The sequence below is a fragment of the Gossypium arboreum genome, chromosome 4 (assembly GCF_025698485.1).
Source record: "Gossypium arboreum isolate Shixiya-1 chromosome 4, ASM2569848v2, whole genome shotgun sequence".
NCBI classification, from domain to species: domain Eukaryota; kingdom Viridiplantae; phylum Streptophyta; class Magnoliopsida; order Malvales; family Malvaceae; genus Gossypium; species Gossypium arboreum.
Window position 1 is genome coordinate 114804893 of NC_069073.1, and position 16397 is coordinate 114821289.

At 30.3% G+C, this 16397-nt stretch overlaps 1 protein-coding gene, 1 long non-coding RNA gene and 1 pseudogene across 2 annotated transcripts; 2 read left to right on the plus strand and 1 right to left on the minus strand.

Annotated features, from left to right (window-relative positions):
* Window positions 1–706: 706 nt before the first annotated feature.
* LOC128291408 (uncharacterized) lies at window positions 707–6269 on the plus strand. Its single transcript, XR_008281182.1, has 3 exons — window positions 707–816; window positions 905–975; window positions 5948–6269. It is a non-coding gene; the product is annotated as an uncharacterized LOC128291408 (long non-coding RNA).
* A 139-nt stretch (window positions 6270–6408) lies between these two features.
* Window positions 6409–13054, plus strand: LOC108458490 (SAL1 phosphatase-like; annotated as a pseudogene).
* Window positions 13055–14673: 1619 nt separating this feature from the next.
* Window positions 14674–15935, minus strand: LOC108459667 (major strawberry allergen Fra a 1-E-like). The gene is made up of 2 exons (XM_017759068.2): window positions 15696–15935; window positions 14674–15107 (listed from the first exon to the last, which is right to left on the minus strand). Exons 1-2 carry the CDS (start codon window positions 15865–15867, stop codon window positions 14821–14823), a joined length of 459 nt encoding a protein of 152 aa, XP_017614557.1. The 5' UTR covers window positions 15868–15935; the 3' UTR covers window positions 14674–14820.
* Window positions 15936–16397: the final 462 nt, after the last annotated feature.

Genomic DNA, 16397 nt, shown 5'->3' on the forward strand with positions numbered 1-16397 from the left:
TTTTTAAAAGGTAACTTTTTTGTTATAAATTTAATTTGTATATACAAATAATAAAGAAATATTATTATAAAATATTTCAAATTTACAAATAATATAGAAATATTATTCTCTGTAAATATTTAAGTTTATAAACTTGTAATATTAAACCTCAACTTTCCTTTCTATTTATTTATTTTCCTTATTTTGTAATATTTAAATTTATTTTCTCTTTCCTTCCTCTCTCTTTTTTATATTTCTATATTATTTGTATATATAAATATTTAAGTTTATAAATTTGTAATATTTATTTTTATTTTCTCTTAGTTTATTCAATAGAAATATTATATGTATAATTGTGTGTATTGTTATTTTAAAAGTCGGTATAAATTTTTTATGTTATTTTAAAAGTTGATATAATTTTTAACTCATAATTTAGTATAGTGTAATATTTTGCGAGTTAATTGTACAAGATAAGTAACCAATTTGTAATGATTAATTACAACAAATAATTATAACATGCCAAATAATTTAAATTACATAAAAATATATCTAATCAACCTAAACACACATAGCAAATAAATTACATAAAAATAAAACATTCTTTATACATAACATAAATATGTTTTTTTACTTCAATAAACATTAAGGGTCCGTTTGGAAGCAAGGAAAATGTCTTCCGTAAATTGTTTTCCTGCTTTTACGGTGTTTGGAAGCATGAAAACATTTTACATTTGTAAAATGTTTTACAAACACGGGTAAAATAACCTTCAATTTGGGGAAAATGTCTTACCGATTTCATTTCTGTAAGACATTTTCCATCTCTCGTTCTTTATCCAGGTAAGTCTTCTTCTTCCATTCTTCAACTTCTTATAATATTTTTTCAACTTCCTCTTCCCAATTTCCGTCACATATCTTCTCTTCTCAGGCAAATTTTACACGTTGCTGTTTCGTTTCCTATCTTTCTCTCTGTCTCAGGATCTCATTCCTCTTTGCAAGGTATGGCATCTTCTTTTAAAAAGCTATTTTTTTTCTTCTTGTTCTTTACTTGTCCAAATTTTAACTGATTTCATGCCTGAAATTTTATGCCTTTCTTTGTTTCTTTATTTTTTATTTTTTTTGAGTTTGGGAAATTCTATTGATTCAGGGCAATGAAAATGTAATCTGGTGCCACGTTTTGTTTGCAAATGTGCTTGATTCTTGTGCTTGTTGTTTTTGGAAATGTCTGCCCAAACCTTAACAAGTCTCTGCAAGCAGTAGAGAAAGGTTTTTTTTCAGTCATTTCTAGATCATTTTTTTTCAAGGAAAAATGGAAGACCAATACAAAATTAAAGGATAACAATGGCACTAGGACTATTCCTAACTAGAGCTCTTCTCTCTGTCTTCGGTGTTAGTTTCTTCCTCCGTTGCACTTTGGTTGGATTTACCATCTGTAGGCTTCTCAACATTATGTATTCCCTGCCATATCAAATTCAAGTTGACTAAACTAATGTATAATGGAAGAACAATTCTAACACCATTGTTATGTAGACTAAATTCAAGTTTTTTTAAATAGCTGGATCAAAGTAAATATGATCTTTGCATTTTACGTTGCTTCATGGTTTTCTTCATCAACATCAAGCTAATTGAAAAATTCATAAAAATATTTGAATACAAGGAAACTATAAAAATGGAGATATGAGTTGGGATATTTAGAATTGTCTTTTTCTTATGTAAACCAGTGAATGTTAGAAAAGAAAGCTGCTTAAAATATTTCTCACTGTGAAGTTTGTGGTTTAGCTTGGCCAGATTCATATTGCAAGGTTGCCTGCAACATTGATTCTCCATAACCACCCTCTTCTGCATTTCAGCATTAGAAGCCAAAGCCTTCTCGTACTTTTCCTGCAAATAAATCTTTTTTTTGAGAATTTTAATATAGTCACAAAAGAAGAGGAAACAACTCTGCTCATAGGATCTTGAATTTAATCAGAGTAGGCACCTTAAAATGAACTGTATGGTAGATGAATCATAAGAATAAAACAAACCTTAATTCTTATGGTGAAAGACTTAAAGAAGTTAAGAGAAACACAGCATACCAAGTAACTTAAATTGCCTAACAGTAACTTAAATTTTTCAATAGAAGTCACATCACAAGAATATATATATATATATATGTGTATATATTTAGCATGACTAAAAAACAGAATGAGTAGATTCTTTCTTGATGTATACACTCAAGTATCTTTAAACTTCTCTTTTAATCCTACATGAACAATGGTATAAAATCTGTAGTTTAACATTATCAATGATAACTAGGACATCAAGAAAAGAAGACGGAACCTGAAGCTCAGCATTTATTCATATAATATGTATATTTATTTGTATTGTGTCATCTTTTAATGTCCATGAAATCACAAGGATGAATTGGTTAGACCATTGCTATTGAGAAGGTAGAATTAATAAATAAAATTGAAACCCTTCCATAACAAGTATAATATGTATATCTATTTGTATTGCATGTTCTGTTTCAAACATTCCTTCATTCATATAATATGAGTCTCAGTTTCTCGCTTTGTTGTTTCTGTTTGGCTTTATAATTTTAGAACTAATGTTTATTTTATTTTATAATAAACATAAAAATTAAATTATCATTGGATGCGGGTTTTGGTGATCGAACAATTCAATCACTTCTTCTCTTACTTTTCTTGCCAATCTGTGGATTGCTAACAACAAGACGGTCCATGAAAGTAAGGAATTGATAGGTTCTTGTCCAACAATGTAAAATGTCTTACACTCGTCAATAAAATCTTACGCTTAAGACCCAAAATAGATATTCATTTTGTGTGTGGTGGCAACATGAGCACCAAAGTATTGGTTGAACGATAAAAAATTATGGGTCAATGCATTTGTAGCTTAATCTGGTCGGTTTGGTTGCCGATTTCCTTCTTAACATCCAGCATAAACATGTGACCAAAGTATTCATTTGGTCGCCTTTGATTAACATATTGTCCTTTGTTGATTCCTGTGTCTTTCATGTCTTTGGTCATACTCCACAAAAGCTAGATCTTGCCTATCAACAAAATCTTTATTCTATTCTCTTATCTTAATCTTATCACTATATGATTAATTGTATGTTTGCACTTTGATTCTTATTTACTTTGCACAATTATTTGTGCGAATTGAATGATTGGAGAGGCATTGCACGTTTTCAATTTGTATATTTTTTGTAGTGATCAAATATTTGTGTGGCATTATTTTGGCTCCGTTTGTTTGCCACCAACTGGAAATATTAAAAGCAAATTTGAATTCTTCTTATAAAACAGATTTGAAAATCTGATGTGCAAATATCATGATTCGAAATTAGAAGAGAGTTGTAATGCTAAGTGTTCTTACTTGACTCATTAATAAAGATGCCAAATATGACAGAATCATCCAATAACGTGCTTAATTCTTTCTTCTGCACTGTTTCTTGGTCTTCTCTCATTGTCTTTATGTTGAAAACTACTATTACTCTGCTTTTGTTTTCTTTGGGTTAAATCCAATAAATTTTCTTCAATTTTATGCGTCTTATCTTAGTTATCATTTAAAACATTTTATTCTTGAAAATAATAGCTTACTTTGTTTTCTTGATTTTGACTATGTATCTACTTCAAAATTGGAGTTTTGTTGCTGAATGATTTCTTTGACCTTACTCAAAGTTGGGTTTTCTTTTACTCTTTAGTGACTACAAAAATTAATTAATCTCATGAACTTTTATCATTTTGTTCTTGGTGAAGGAAAAAAGAAACGACTTGTGAAAGCTCAAAAGTTAATAAAAGTTGAAGTCTTGATAAAAAAGATTTATTTTCAAAAGCAAGAAAAGATGAAAGCTCGAAGAGAAATGGATAAAAATGAAAAAGAAATTGAGAAACACGTTATGTGAAATGAGAAGTTGAGATAATACACTGCAACAAAAGAAGACAATAGCCAAAGGTCAAATCCTAAAAAATTTAATTAAGCAAAAATAATGCCTTGCGAAGTGGGAAGAGCTTCTTTTGGAGGAGCATTCATATCAAAGTTATTTATTTTTTATTTTAGTAGGATTTTAGAATTTCACTTTATTTTATAAATTAGTTTTTAGTATATTTTAGGACTTTTAAGTTTATTATATATTTTTAGATTTTAGATTGGATAAAGTATAAAGAAATGTTAGTTTGATTTGTGCAAGGAAAGTAGTTTTTCGCTCCAGCAAAAGATTTATCATTGGAGCAAAGACGACTACTTGATAAGCGCCGCAAATTTTGATTATAAAAAAAGAAGAAGAAGAAGAAGAAGAAGACTCAACCTTAAAAGAAATGTATAAGTGTAACTTTAGTCATGGTAACTTTAGTCATTACTTGAGAAGCTTTATATATATATGTATGCATTTTAGTCATGGTAATTTTAGTCATATATGTGATCTTATGAAAAGTTTACGTATTTTTTGTAGTGATCAAATATTTATGTGGTATTGTGTAGATGGATCGTAATCAATATCATGCAATTGTCGGAGTCGTGGCTTCAGTTTTAGCTTTTGGGGCTCTCTGGATTAAAAAATTAAAAACTAGGAAGGAAATTACTTCTCACCCTCATGTGAATAGAGATTATGAAAGAGAAAATTATATTAATAGTATTTTATATAGTGGTGACCAGCATTGTATTGATGTGATAAGGATGAGACCGATTGTATTTTTTAATTTGTGTGATATTCTTAGTAGAAATAATTTGTTACAATCAACTAAATCGGTGAATATTAGGGAGCAAGTGGTTATATTTTTACATATAACTGGTCATAATGTAAGGTTTCGAGTGATAGGATCTAGATATTATAGATCAACTGAGACAATTCACCGTTATTTTAGGGTTGTATTGAGAGCTATTTTGAAATTGTATAAGCTAGTTATTTGATTACCTGATGAGTCAATTCCTAGTGAAATCAGAAACAATCCAATGTTTTATCCTTATTTTAAAGATTGTATTGGAGCATTATATGGAACTCATGTTCGTGCATCCGTTCCACTTAACATTCAAGGAAGATTTCGTAGTCGTAAAAGGGGGACGACACAAAATGTATTGGCTGCCATTACATTTGATTTGAAATTTTCCTATGTTCTAGCTGGTTGGAAAGGTAGTGCACATGATTCTCGTATTTTAAGTGATGCACTTTCACGCCCAAGAGGATTAAGAATTTCGGAAGGTAAGAATTATACAACATTAAATACCAAATAGTTCTAGTAAGCTCATAATTTATTACTAATAATTATGTTTTGTCAAATTGTAGGTAAATATTATCTTGCTGATGCTGGATATGGCATCCGTAATGGATTTATTACCCCATATCGTGGTGTTCGATATCACTTAAAAGAGTTTAGTGCTCAGGGGCCTGAAAATGCAAAGGAACTCTTTAATCTTCGTCATTCATCATTACGAATCACTATTGAACGTGTTTTCGGGATTTTGAAGAAACTGTTTCGTGTATTAGATGCTGAACCATTTTGGAATTTTCAAACTCAAGTAGATATAGTTTTGGCTTGTTGCATCATTCATAATCATATTATGGGAGTTGATCCTAGTGATTTACTTAATCAAGGATTATACGAGGAGCCTGAGTCTGATTTGATAATATCAACTCTTACGGAGCGAGAAGAAAGAGAAGAAGCAAGAGAATGGTCTGTTAAGAGAGATGAAATTGCACAAACTATGTGGACTGATTATATGGCTAGAAATATTAGGTAGGTTTAGGGCTTAGGTTTGTTGTTTCTATGTTATGTATGTTTTAGTATTAAAGTTGTTTTTTTTTTTTGTTAATGTTGGATTCTAAAATTTTAGTTTATTATATTTGTTGGATTCTGAAATTATTATGTCTTGATTTTGTTAGATATTGATTATGTTTCAAGCTTGTTAGATATTGAGTTTATTATGTTTTAAGCTTGTTGGATATTGAAATGATTGACAATGACAATTATTAATGTAGAATGGGTAAGGGCAACAAAGAAGGGACCTCCAAGCGATTCAGGTGGACAAAACCGATAGAACATCTTTTTCTTGAAATTTTAGCAGATGAGGCCCAGAAAGGAAATAAGCCTTCTAATACTTTCAAAGCAGTTTCTATTAATCGAGTTGTCGAAGCTATTTCTGAAAAATTTCAAGTCCAATGCGATGCAAAACATGTGGAAAATCATTTGAGGACTGTAAAAAAACAGTGGCAGATTATATGCACAATTTGGGGTGAAAGTGGTTTTGGATGGGATGATAACATGAAAATGATCACATGTGATAGAGCGACATATGATGCAGCAGTAATGGTAATATATGTATATATATGGTAGTATATTTCAATTATTTTTACTTGTTATTCTAATTTTGTATAATATCTAACAGGCGCACAAGAAGTATGAGCTATTTTTGAATAAAAGCATTGATCATTATGATGAAATGGCTTTGGTTGTTGGCAAAGATATGGCAACAGGGAGTTTTGCCAGAACATTTGCTGACATAGATTTGGATGATGATAACATAGATTCAGTGCCTATAGACTGCGAGAATGAAGCGACTGAAGAGGTAAGAACAAATGTATCTTCATCTGGCACATCCAAATGTAAAAGAAAAAAGGCTCAAGAAAGTGTCAATAATGAACAAATTAAATTTGTGGGTGAACAACTTGGCAAAATTGCTAATGCTTTGGAACAATTTACTGCGGATAAGACACCACATCTTTACGAAGAAGTGATGTCAATGGAGGTAGAAGGATTTGATGATGACTTCCTTTGTTCTGTGTTTGATTATTTAGTGAGTCATGAATCTGAGGCAAAAGCTTTTTTAGTTAAAAGTAAGAAGCATAGAAAAATTTGGCTTCAAAAATTTTCTCAAGGTTGAAGATATTGATACTTTTAATGTGGTGTAATATTAGTTATGCACTTGGACAATATTGTTGTTATCATGTGGTGTAATATTAGTTATCATATGGTGTAATATTAGTTATGCACTTGGATAATGTTGTTGTTATCATGTGGTGTAATACTAATTATGTATTTGGATAATATTATTAATTTCTAGTATTAATTGTGGTTTGGAAGCTAATTTATAATTATTTAATCCTTATTTTTATTTTTTATAACACAATTACAAATAATTTATTTGACTTTGGTTGTTTTCAATTTATGACGGTTAATATTCTAATTTAATAATTGAGTATTATTATATATTTAAAATGATTTATTTATTTATAAATAAATCATTACAATACATATAAAAATAATTTAAAATATAAATTTATTATATATATATATATATATATATATATATATATATATATAAAGTAAACTCAATCAAATAAGGAAAAGAAAATAAATTCTTAAATATATAAATTTTATTAAAATAGCTTTTCAGGAAAATATTTTCAGGAAATTTGTCAAACAATAGAAAATATTTTACATAGATTCATCCAAATACCAAAAAAATAAATCATTTTTCAGAAATTATTTTTTAAAAAATTATTTTCCAAAAAATATTTTCGTGATTTTCTGATGTTTGTTTGACTGAAAACATTTTCCATGGAGAAAATGTTTTCAAAATCACGGGTAAAATGCCTATGCTTTTAGGGAAAATGTCTTACAGATTTTTTTTCCGTAAGACATTTTCCAACTCTCAAGTCTTTCCCCCTTGCGCAGTTCTTCATCTTCCTTTTTCTCTATCCAGGTACTTTCCTCTTACTTCTTCTATTAGGCTTTTCGTTGACAATTACCATACTTCATTAACGATGGTTTTTGATGAGCAACAATAGAGAATTCATTTGTTTATCTAATGATCTGATTGGAAATGGGTATTTTCAGAAACTCACATTTGTAGTATTAATATATTCCAGCTGCTTTGCCATAAACCAAGTGGGTGCTTCTATCCATGAATATCAAAACCAAAGCTTTTTTCGCCGTTCTAGTTCTTTCTTCTTCCATGGTGGAAACGAAGGCCTTTATGCTACAAAGCTTCACGTTGATCCTGACAAAAAGCCTTCTCGTGAGGAAAATCATCTCAATGGCAAGTCTTTTATCAGGTCATCATTGTGTTTTTTTTCCCCTTTTCTTGATCTATTTCTCTTTTTCTAGTTTCAACTTTTCTTTTTAATGTTGCATTATAAGATAATTTTTTGTTTCAATTATGATTATCAGCTTAATGCCCTTTTTAATCTAATTTGAACAGTGTTAATAATGTTATCAATTTTTTGGGGATTTTCCTTTTAGGGATTTGGTTGGTTTCATTGCTCATTTCGTTATTAGGTTCTCTTTTAATGGATATAAATTACCATCAATTATATGCTGGATAATTGTAAGCTAACAAAGTGGTAGCTTATCTGCACTGTTCGCATTAGAAAAATTAAACAAGTTGCATGTTTTTGTACTGAGCATTTTATCATTTGTTTATCTCATGATTTTGTCCATGTTGTATTTGAAGATTGTGGATCTTTTTAAGGGACCAATGTTGGCTTCATTTTGTTTTCTATTGAGATTGTGTCAGGAGCAAACAAATTTACTTATGTTCTATCATGTTTTATTGAATGAATGGATGTAAGAATGTTACATTGTGAAAACCATCCCATGATTTATTGACACTAATATCACGCAACTGGAAAATCTGTTATTTAGTCAATTTATTCGGTTTGGCATGTCATATGCATCAATGTTGCAATTTAGATTAATGAAGGCATTATTGTTCTGTAATTTCAAAAGGAAAATATACAGATGATTTTATCATTGGTTTGGTCTGTGATATATTTCATTGTGTCAAGCTGTGTATATATATAGAAGCTGAATTTGGGTTTTGGGTGTTTGTTTTAATCTGCAGAATGTACAAAAGGCTTTGCTGCAATCAGATGTTCAATCCAAAACTGATAAAACTCTTGTAACAGTAGCTGATTATGGTTTGTTTCTAAACTGCTGCTTCCTCTTTGGTTCTTTCACCCAACATTACCAGTCTTTTAATCCCCTTTAAGAAATATGCATCTTGGATTTGAAATGGGTTCCCATTTTTTTTACCCTGATGATTTACTTGCTTCTTCCTTCTTGCTAGCATGTTATTAGGAATTTAGTTTTTCCTTCTTTTCACAATTTGTTATACTAGGGAATTTACAAAGTTGAATGATGTTTTCCTTCCTGCATTGAGCAAAAGTTTCTATTGGATGCAATGCTCTTTTGTCTTTTACTTTTACATTGTTTATCCCTAAAAGTTTCTGCTTTAAATAATATATGTTGTTCTTGGTCTCGTCATCTTTCAACTAAAGGGTGGCAGAAAAGAGTCCTAAACTGATTACTAACATGTTGCCTTGACATTTTTATATTCTAAAATTTTCATCAGGCTCACAAGCAGTGGTTAGTTTTGTGCTGCAGCAGGAACTTCATGCTGAATTCTTATTAGTTGCCGAGGAGGTGAATCTCTATACTTGTGAATAATAGTTTCAGCAGCATCCATCAGCCATCTTTCTTTTTAACATCATAGAATCCTTATTTCCTTCTAAATAATGTTTGGTTTCTCTTTAGGATTCTAAAGATCTTCGCAAAGATGGTGCCCAGGAAATAGTAGAGCACATTACAAAACTTGTGAACGATTCTTTAACTAGTGATGGATCATACAATGTTACTTTATCCACAGAAGACGTTCTCAGGGCCATTGACAGTGGCATATCTGAAGGTGGTTGCCAAGGTTGACATTGGGTTTTAGATCCTATAGATGGTACTAAAGGGTGAGATCAGAAACTTTATATTTAACACAAGCAATTTTATTTTAGTCATAAATAAGTTGGTGTCTGCTATAATAATGATTCATGTTCGCTGAGTGCTTGTTGTTTACGATATGCCTTATCCAACATGAGGTAGTAACTTTTATTTTCGGTCTTTAACTCAGCCATGATTGCTGCAGGGAGATGTTTAGATTTGCTTCCAATCTTCTGTTATTTAGTATAGAAGGATTGATTGGAGAGCTAGAAAAAGGGCGACCTAAACAGTACTTCATGCAAGATAAACCACAAGTCTGTCTTGGTTTTGATATATGTTATGAATGGATTTCTTTACAATTTGGTGTAAAAGAAGTTGGCTGCCTTTTCTTTGCTGAAGTTGGTGGTGGAACTTATATGCAGCCACTTGATGGTTCTTCAGCAGTGAAGGTTATAATGATTTTATAATTTATTATAATTTATTACTATTAATCTGAGTAGGTATTTGCAACTTGTACAATTTTATGGGTTCTAGGTGCAAGTAAGTGCTGTTGAAAATCCTGAAGAAGCATCATTCTTTGAGTCATATGAAGCAGCACACTCCATGCATGATTTATCTAGTTTGATTGCCCAAGTACTCTGTAACGCCCCTAACCCGAATCCGTCACCGGAATAAAGTTACGGAGCATTACCGGTGTTACCGATTCATTTATCAGATATTTCATTAATCCGATATCTTTTCTTTTCCACGTTCAAGTCATTCGGATCTTTATAAAGAAATTTGATCGTCGTTTTCATTTATTTCATGTTATAATACATTCAACTAATGCTCTAAACAAAATTATCATTTTACCCCTAAACTTTTAATTAATGACGATTTCATCTTTAGATTAAAATAAAATAAAATTATTGCAATTTAATCCTTATTTCCAGTCGTTATTCTCACACAAATTGATAACAACCTATGAATTCTATAAAATGTCGAATTTTTCATAATTTTAACACATTTCAATTTAATCCTTAAAATATGTTTTTCCCGATCTTGAGCTAAATTAATAATTTTATTCAATTTTGTAATTTAAATAATAAAATAATCCATTTCATGCAAATTGGTCATTTCTAACATTTTTTTTACAAAATTGCCCATAAAATTTTACTTTTATTCAATTTAGTCCATGAGCCTAAAACATACAAATTAGCCATGCTAGCTGAATATTCATACATATTTTCCTCCTCCTCCTCTCCATTCCACATCCTTAATTTATATAACATGCAACAAGTAACATTATCAATAATTTCACTATTTACTTATGTATATTCAAAACTGTCCATTTGCGTCATAGTCACTAAATTATTTATATCTTAAGCTACAGAACTAAAAATTAAGATCCGATAATTTTCCTTAAAATTAGACTTACTTATCTTATTACCATAAAATTTTCAGAATTTTTGGTTTAGCCAATAAGTACAGTTTATTCTTTAAAATTGCCCCTGTTCTCTTTGTCTGACAGTTCCGACCATTCTTCACTAAGAATTAATTATCTCAACGTACGAGATTCGGATGATGTTCCCGCTTATTTCTATTGAAAATAAACTCTTTAATAATTTTAAACATATACATTTAATCCCTTAATTATTTTTCTCCAATTTTTGATGATTTTCCAAAGTCAGAACAGGAGAACCCGAAATCATTCTGACATTGTCTCACAAAACTTATTATATCTCATGATTTACAATTCCATTGCTTACACCGTTTCTTCTATAAGAAACTAGACTCAATAAGCTTTAATTTCATATTTTATTCATTCTCTAATTAGTTTTATACAATTTTTGGAGATTTTTCAAAGTTAGACTATTGCTGCTGTCCAAAACTGTTTTAGTGCAAAATGTTGATTTTCATTTTGCCCCAAATTTCTGATTCATACAATTCAGTCCTTACTTAATCAACCCTCAATTAAACTAGTTTTTTCAATTAATACTTTTCATAGACATTATAAGTTATTTCATAACTATTGAAATTCAGAATTTCCACATAAAACTCTAACTTCAAACTCTTTTACAATTTAGGTCCCAAACATTCACTTTCTATTCAATTCTTTCAATAAAATCAGCATATAAACAATTTAAAGCTCTAATTCTATGTCAAATCATCATATACTTCCAGCACATATTCATAGAAACTTTCAATTTCTTTCATAGAATCAAGAACTAATGAATTCAACAAATGGACCTAGTTGTAAAAGTCACAAAAACACAAAAAATTCAAGAAATAATCAAGAATTGAACTTACTTGCAGTAAAAATATGAAAAACCAGCTTAAGGGAACTCTTCCATGGTGTTTTTACTGATGAGAATGCAGAAAAATACAGAGAAATCTAGATAATTCCACTTTAGTCCTCGCTTTATTAAGTAAATTTTGCAATTTTCCAATTTTGCCCTTAATTCCCCTTATTTTCTTGGTGATTTCATGCTCTTGCCGTCCAGCCCAAATAGACCTTGGGTCTATTTGCCTTTTAAACCCTCTTTCTTTTATCATTTAAGCTATTTAATCATTTCCCACAATTTTGCATTTGATACAATTTAGTCCTTTTTGTTCAATTAGCTATCAGTACTTTAAAATTTCTTGTGAAACTTTAATACTAACTTTTAACACTCCATAAATATTTATAAAATATTTATGGCTCGATTTAAAATTCTCGAGGTCTCGATACCTGTTTTCAATTTTAATTATTTTAATATATATATATATATATATTTTAGTACATTTCACTATTTCTAAATTTTTCCTAACTTCACATTTAACTTATACTCACTAAATTAATAATATTTCCTACTCATTTGTCGGATTTAGTGATCTCAAATCACCGTTCGAAACACCTTGAAAATTAGGTCATACATACTCCCCCCTCTCTCTCTACACACACACAGACACATATAGACCAGCACATGAATAATGCACTAAAAATGTTGAGATGTTAATGAAACTTGGTGCTAAAGCACTGCCGGTTAGAATTGATGATCGGGCAAAATATGGTGCCTGTCTGGAGGAGATGGAGCCATATATCTGCGTTTTCCTCACAAAGGGTATTGAGAGAAAATATGGGATCATGTCTTTGGGTGTATTGTTGTAACGGTATGGACCAATTTCACTCCATCATTGGCTTTCTTTCAAAGTGCTAAGGATTAGTTGGTGACATTGGTTTATTTTTCTACCCTTTCACTGTTTGCAACTCATGATTTGCGAAAGTGGGGTGTGGTCACAGATGTTTGCAGGCGACCTTGGATTTTTCTAAGGAAAGCATCTTGATGTGGACACAGCATCATTGTCTCTAACCGAAGTTAATGCCATTCTTGTTGAATGCAGTTAAAGAATCCTGAAAGAGAAAGCTCCATCCTCATGATCTGCTTTTAGAGGCGAGGCTTCATCCTTTCCTTTTAATTATACACTTGGACAATATTGTTGTTATTATGTAGTGTGCTACTAATTATGCATTTGGATAATGTTATTAATTTATAGTATTAAATGTGGTTTGGAAGCTAATTTATAATTATTCAATCCTTGTTTTTATTTTTTATAACACAATTACAAATAATTTATTTGACTTTGGTTGTTTTCAATTTATGACGGTTAATATTCTAGCTTAATAATTGAGTATTATTATATATTTAATTTGATTTATTTATTTATAAATAAATCATTGCAATATATGTAAAAACAATTTAAAGTATAAATTTATTAAAAACAATTTAAAATATAAATTTATTAATATATGTAAAAACAACTTTTACGGAAAACATTTTCAAGAAAAGCGCCAAACAATAGAAAATATTTTACACAAATTCATCCAAACACTAGAAAAGTAAATCATTTCGAAAAGTAAATCATTTTTCGAAATCATTTTCCGGAAAATATTTTCTTGGCAAATAAATTATAAATCAAATTATAAATTATAAATCAATAAAATGTAAAATAAATACAAGCATACCTTAATAATTCTTTTTAACCAAATAATACCTTATAAAAATAAAATTAAAAATTAAAACTTAAAATTCCAATTAAATCAACAATAATAATAAATTAAATTTTATAATAAAAAAATTATATTTTAACACTTTAATTATTCTTTTAAAACCCAAAAAGGAAAAGAAATAATAATTATAGCAATTAAAACGAGGGTTTAATTATTTTTCCCGAAATCCTAAACTTTCCTTTCTATTTATTTATTTTTTCTTATTTTTCTCTTTTTTTCCCTCTCTCTTCTTTCTTTTTTTCTTTCTTTCTTTCCTTTCTCGCCGCCCTCTTCTTTTTCTCTTCTTATTCTTCTTCTTCCATGGCAGCAGCACTAGTACCGCCTATGAGGAAGGCGTGACCGGTGCTGCCTCTAGCACATCCTCCACCTTTTTTTTTTCTAGATTTTTGTTTTTTTTTTGTTTCTTACTTTTTTTAATAGAAAAAGTCAGAAAATGTCAGACCCAGGGTAGTCATGCCACTGCCATAGGCGGCACCACCCTGGGATGTACTATTTTGGTACATACTTTTTTGATTGTATTATTTAAGTATTATTTTATTTTTTATCTTATTTTTGTAAACCCCTCCCCCCAACGCCTGTTCTTGACGTGGTAAACTAAAAGAGCACTACGTGCTAATTATACATATGTTCATGGAGCCTGACAAGTATTGGCATTGACTAGATCTTGGTGTTTGTTGTTACTGCATGACGAGATTGTGAGGGTGAAGTCTATATGTGCGATCTACCCATCACACTTTATATTAAATTTGATTAATTAATTCTTTTTATTTGATTTAATATATTATTATTCTAAACCGATTAAAATTTCATTACAGTCAATTGAGTTTTAAGCTCGATTGATATGGATATTATTGTCAATGCAGGAGGACAAGGATTCGACTGCGATAAAACGCATTATCTTCCTATTTATAGGTTGAAGAGGGGCTATAGATAATTCTAAATATTGTGTAAAAAAAACATATATGATTTGAGATTACAAACAAACCACACGTTTTTCTTTTCAATTTATTTAATATGGAATACAGTTTCACGTCTAATTTCATTCCAAAAGAGTCATAATAATTATAGTGAACACAATATATAGACAATGATATGACGTGCATGTATGATCTGCTAGTAGCTTTGCTGAAAGTTATCAAAGGACTTGAGGAACCGGAGAGCAGCATCCTTAGCCTTTTCAGGTGGCGGAGTGGCCGGTGCGGACACCTTGAACTCAGCCTTCCATTCAGCAATGCATTTGTTAACGTTGTTATTTCCTTCAATAGGAATGAATGAGAAAGTGACTCTGTAAGGATCATACATCTCCTTCAAATCCCCTCCTATCACTTCATATGTCACCGACCTTCCCGTTTCCACCTTTTCTATCTTCTCCACGGATTCGTTCACATAATTCCTTATAGCTGCATGTAATTATGACTTGACTTGTAATGCAAAAAACATGTATTTTACAAAGACTTTTGACTCACTTTTTTTTCTTGTAACTGTTTTCAATCGTTTACTATGATCGCGTCGTGTAGGATGATGATCTTAAAGATTTTGGAACATGAATTCACTCACAAACTTTTAAGACCAATCCCATAATTTAAAAATGATCTAGCATCTAAAGCTTTTATGATAGAAACATTATAGTCCACATCTCCATATTAATCTACAACAATATTATAATATAGGCCTCACAGTCAATTATACGACCCGACCCTTCTATTTGGGTTCGGATCATAGAAAATGCTAAAACTAGTGGTACTAAATAATTAATCAGATGGAGTCTTAATCAAAACTAAACAATCATCCCAAAATTAATCTAAAAAAACCACCATCAACATCGCAATCAATTGAGGTAAATAATATGATAAAAAAAATGAAAAAAGTAATATATATGATGATAAATCATGTCAGGACCACTATTTAAATCCCTTTTGCTCGATAAATTCAAGTAAATTAAAAGGTAAGAGAGACGTGTGTAAGTAAGTAAAAGAAGGGCTACGAACCAGGACCAAGCTTGAAAAGCCTCAAGCTGCCAGGGGCACCATCACCTTGAATGTATTCAGCGGCAGAAAGCAAATCAGGGTTGATTTTGCTAAGGATTTCATTGTTTCTGTACATTTCCCAAGCTTTCTCCGACGGGATGTTCAGTACCACTTCCCCTTTCATCGTCTCCATCTTCTTCTTCTCTCTCTTTTTGTGTTTGTGTGAGTACAAACATATTGTATACAGGTGGAGTCGGTTTTTATAATAAGACACTGCAATAAAGCCCACGTAAGGTGCTTTATTATTATTATTATCCTTTTTTATGTTTTCACGTTTCTATTTCTTACATCCAATTATTGCACACACATCCCCTATTTTTTTTTTAAATTTAATCCCAGTCAATATTGTTGCCACATTGTGAGGTAAACTTGTTTCTATGATTGACATACTGACCATAATTTCAAACATTATTTCAAACATTATTACATTGCTCTACTTGTCTATTTTAAAGTTTGTGCTATTTATCTTAAAGATAATTGGACGAGCAAAGCTCAAAATATAAAGACAAATTGAGTTGAAATTGAAGACTTGAAGATTGACTTCTTGCGAATTAATAGCGGTTACTATTGCGGAACAAGTAAACACTTTTTATATTTGAAGACATTGGATTAAACCAAAACTCTTATGGAAGTATTATTTCATGCAATTATGCTGATCTTTAG

Coding starts and splice junctions, on each gene's coding strand:
- LOC108459667 (XM_017759068.2), bottom strand. CDS start 15,867: ATGGAGACGATGAAAGGGGAAGTGGTACTGAACATCCCGTCGGAGAAA. Junction 15,108..15,695: donor GCTTTTCAAGCTTGGTCCTG/GTTCGTAGCCCT, acceptor AATTACATGCAG/CTATAAGGAATTATGTGAAC.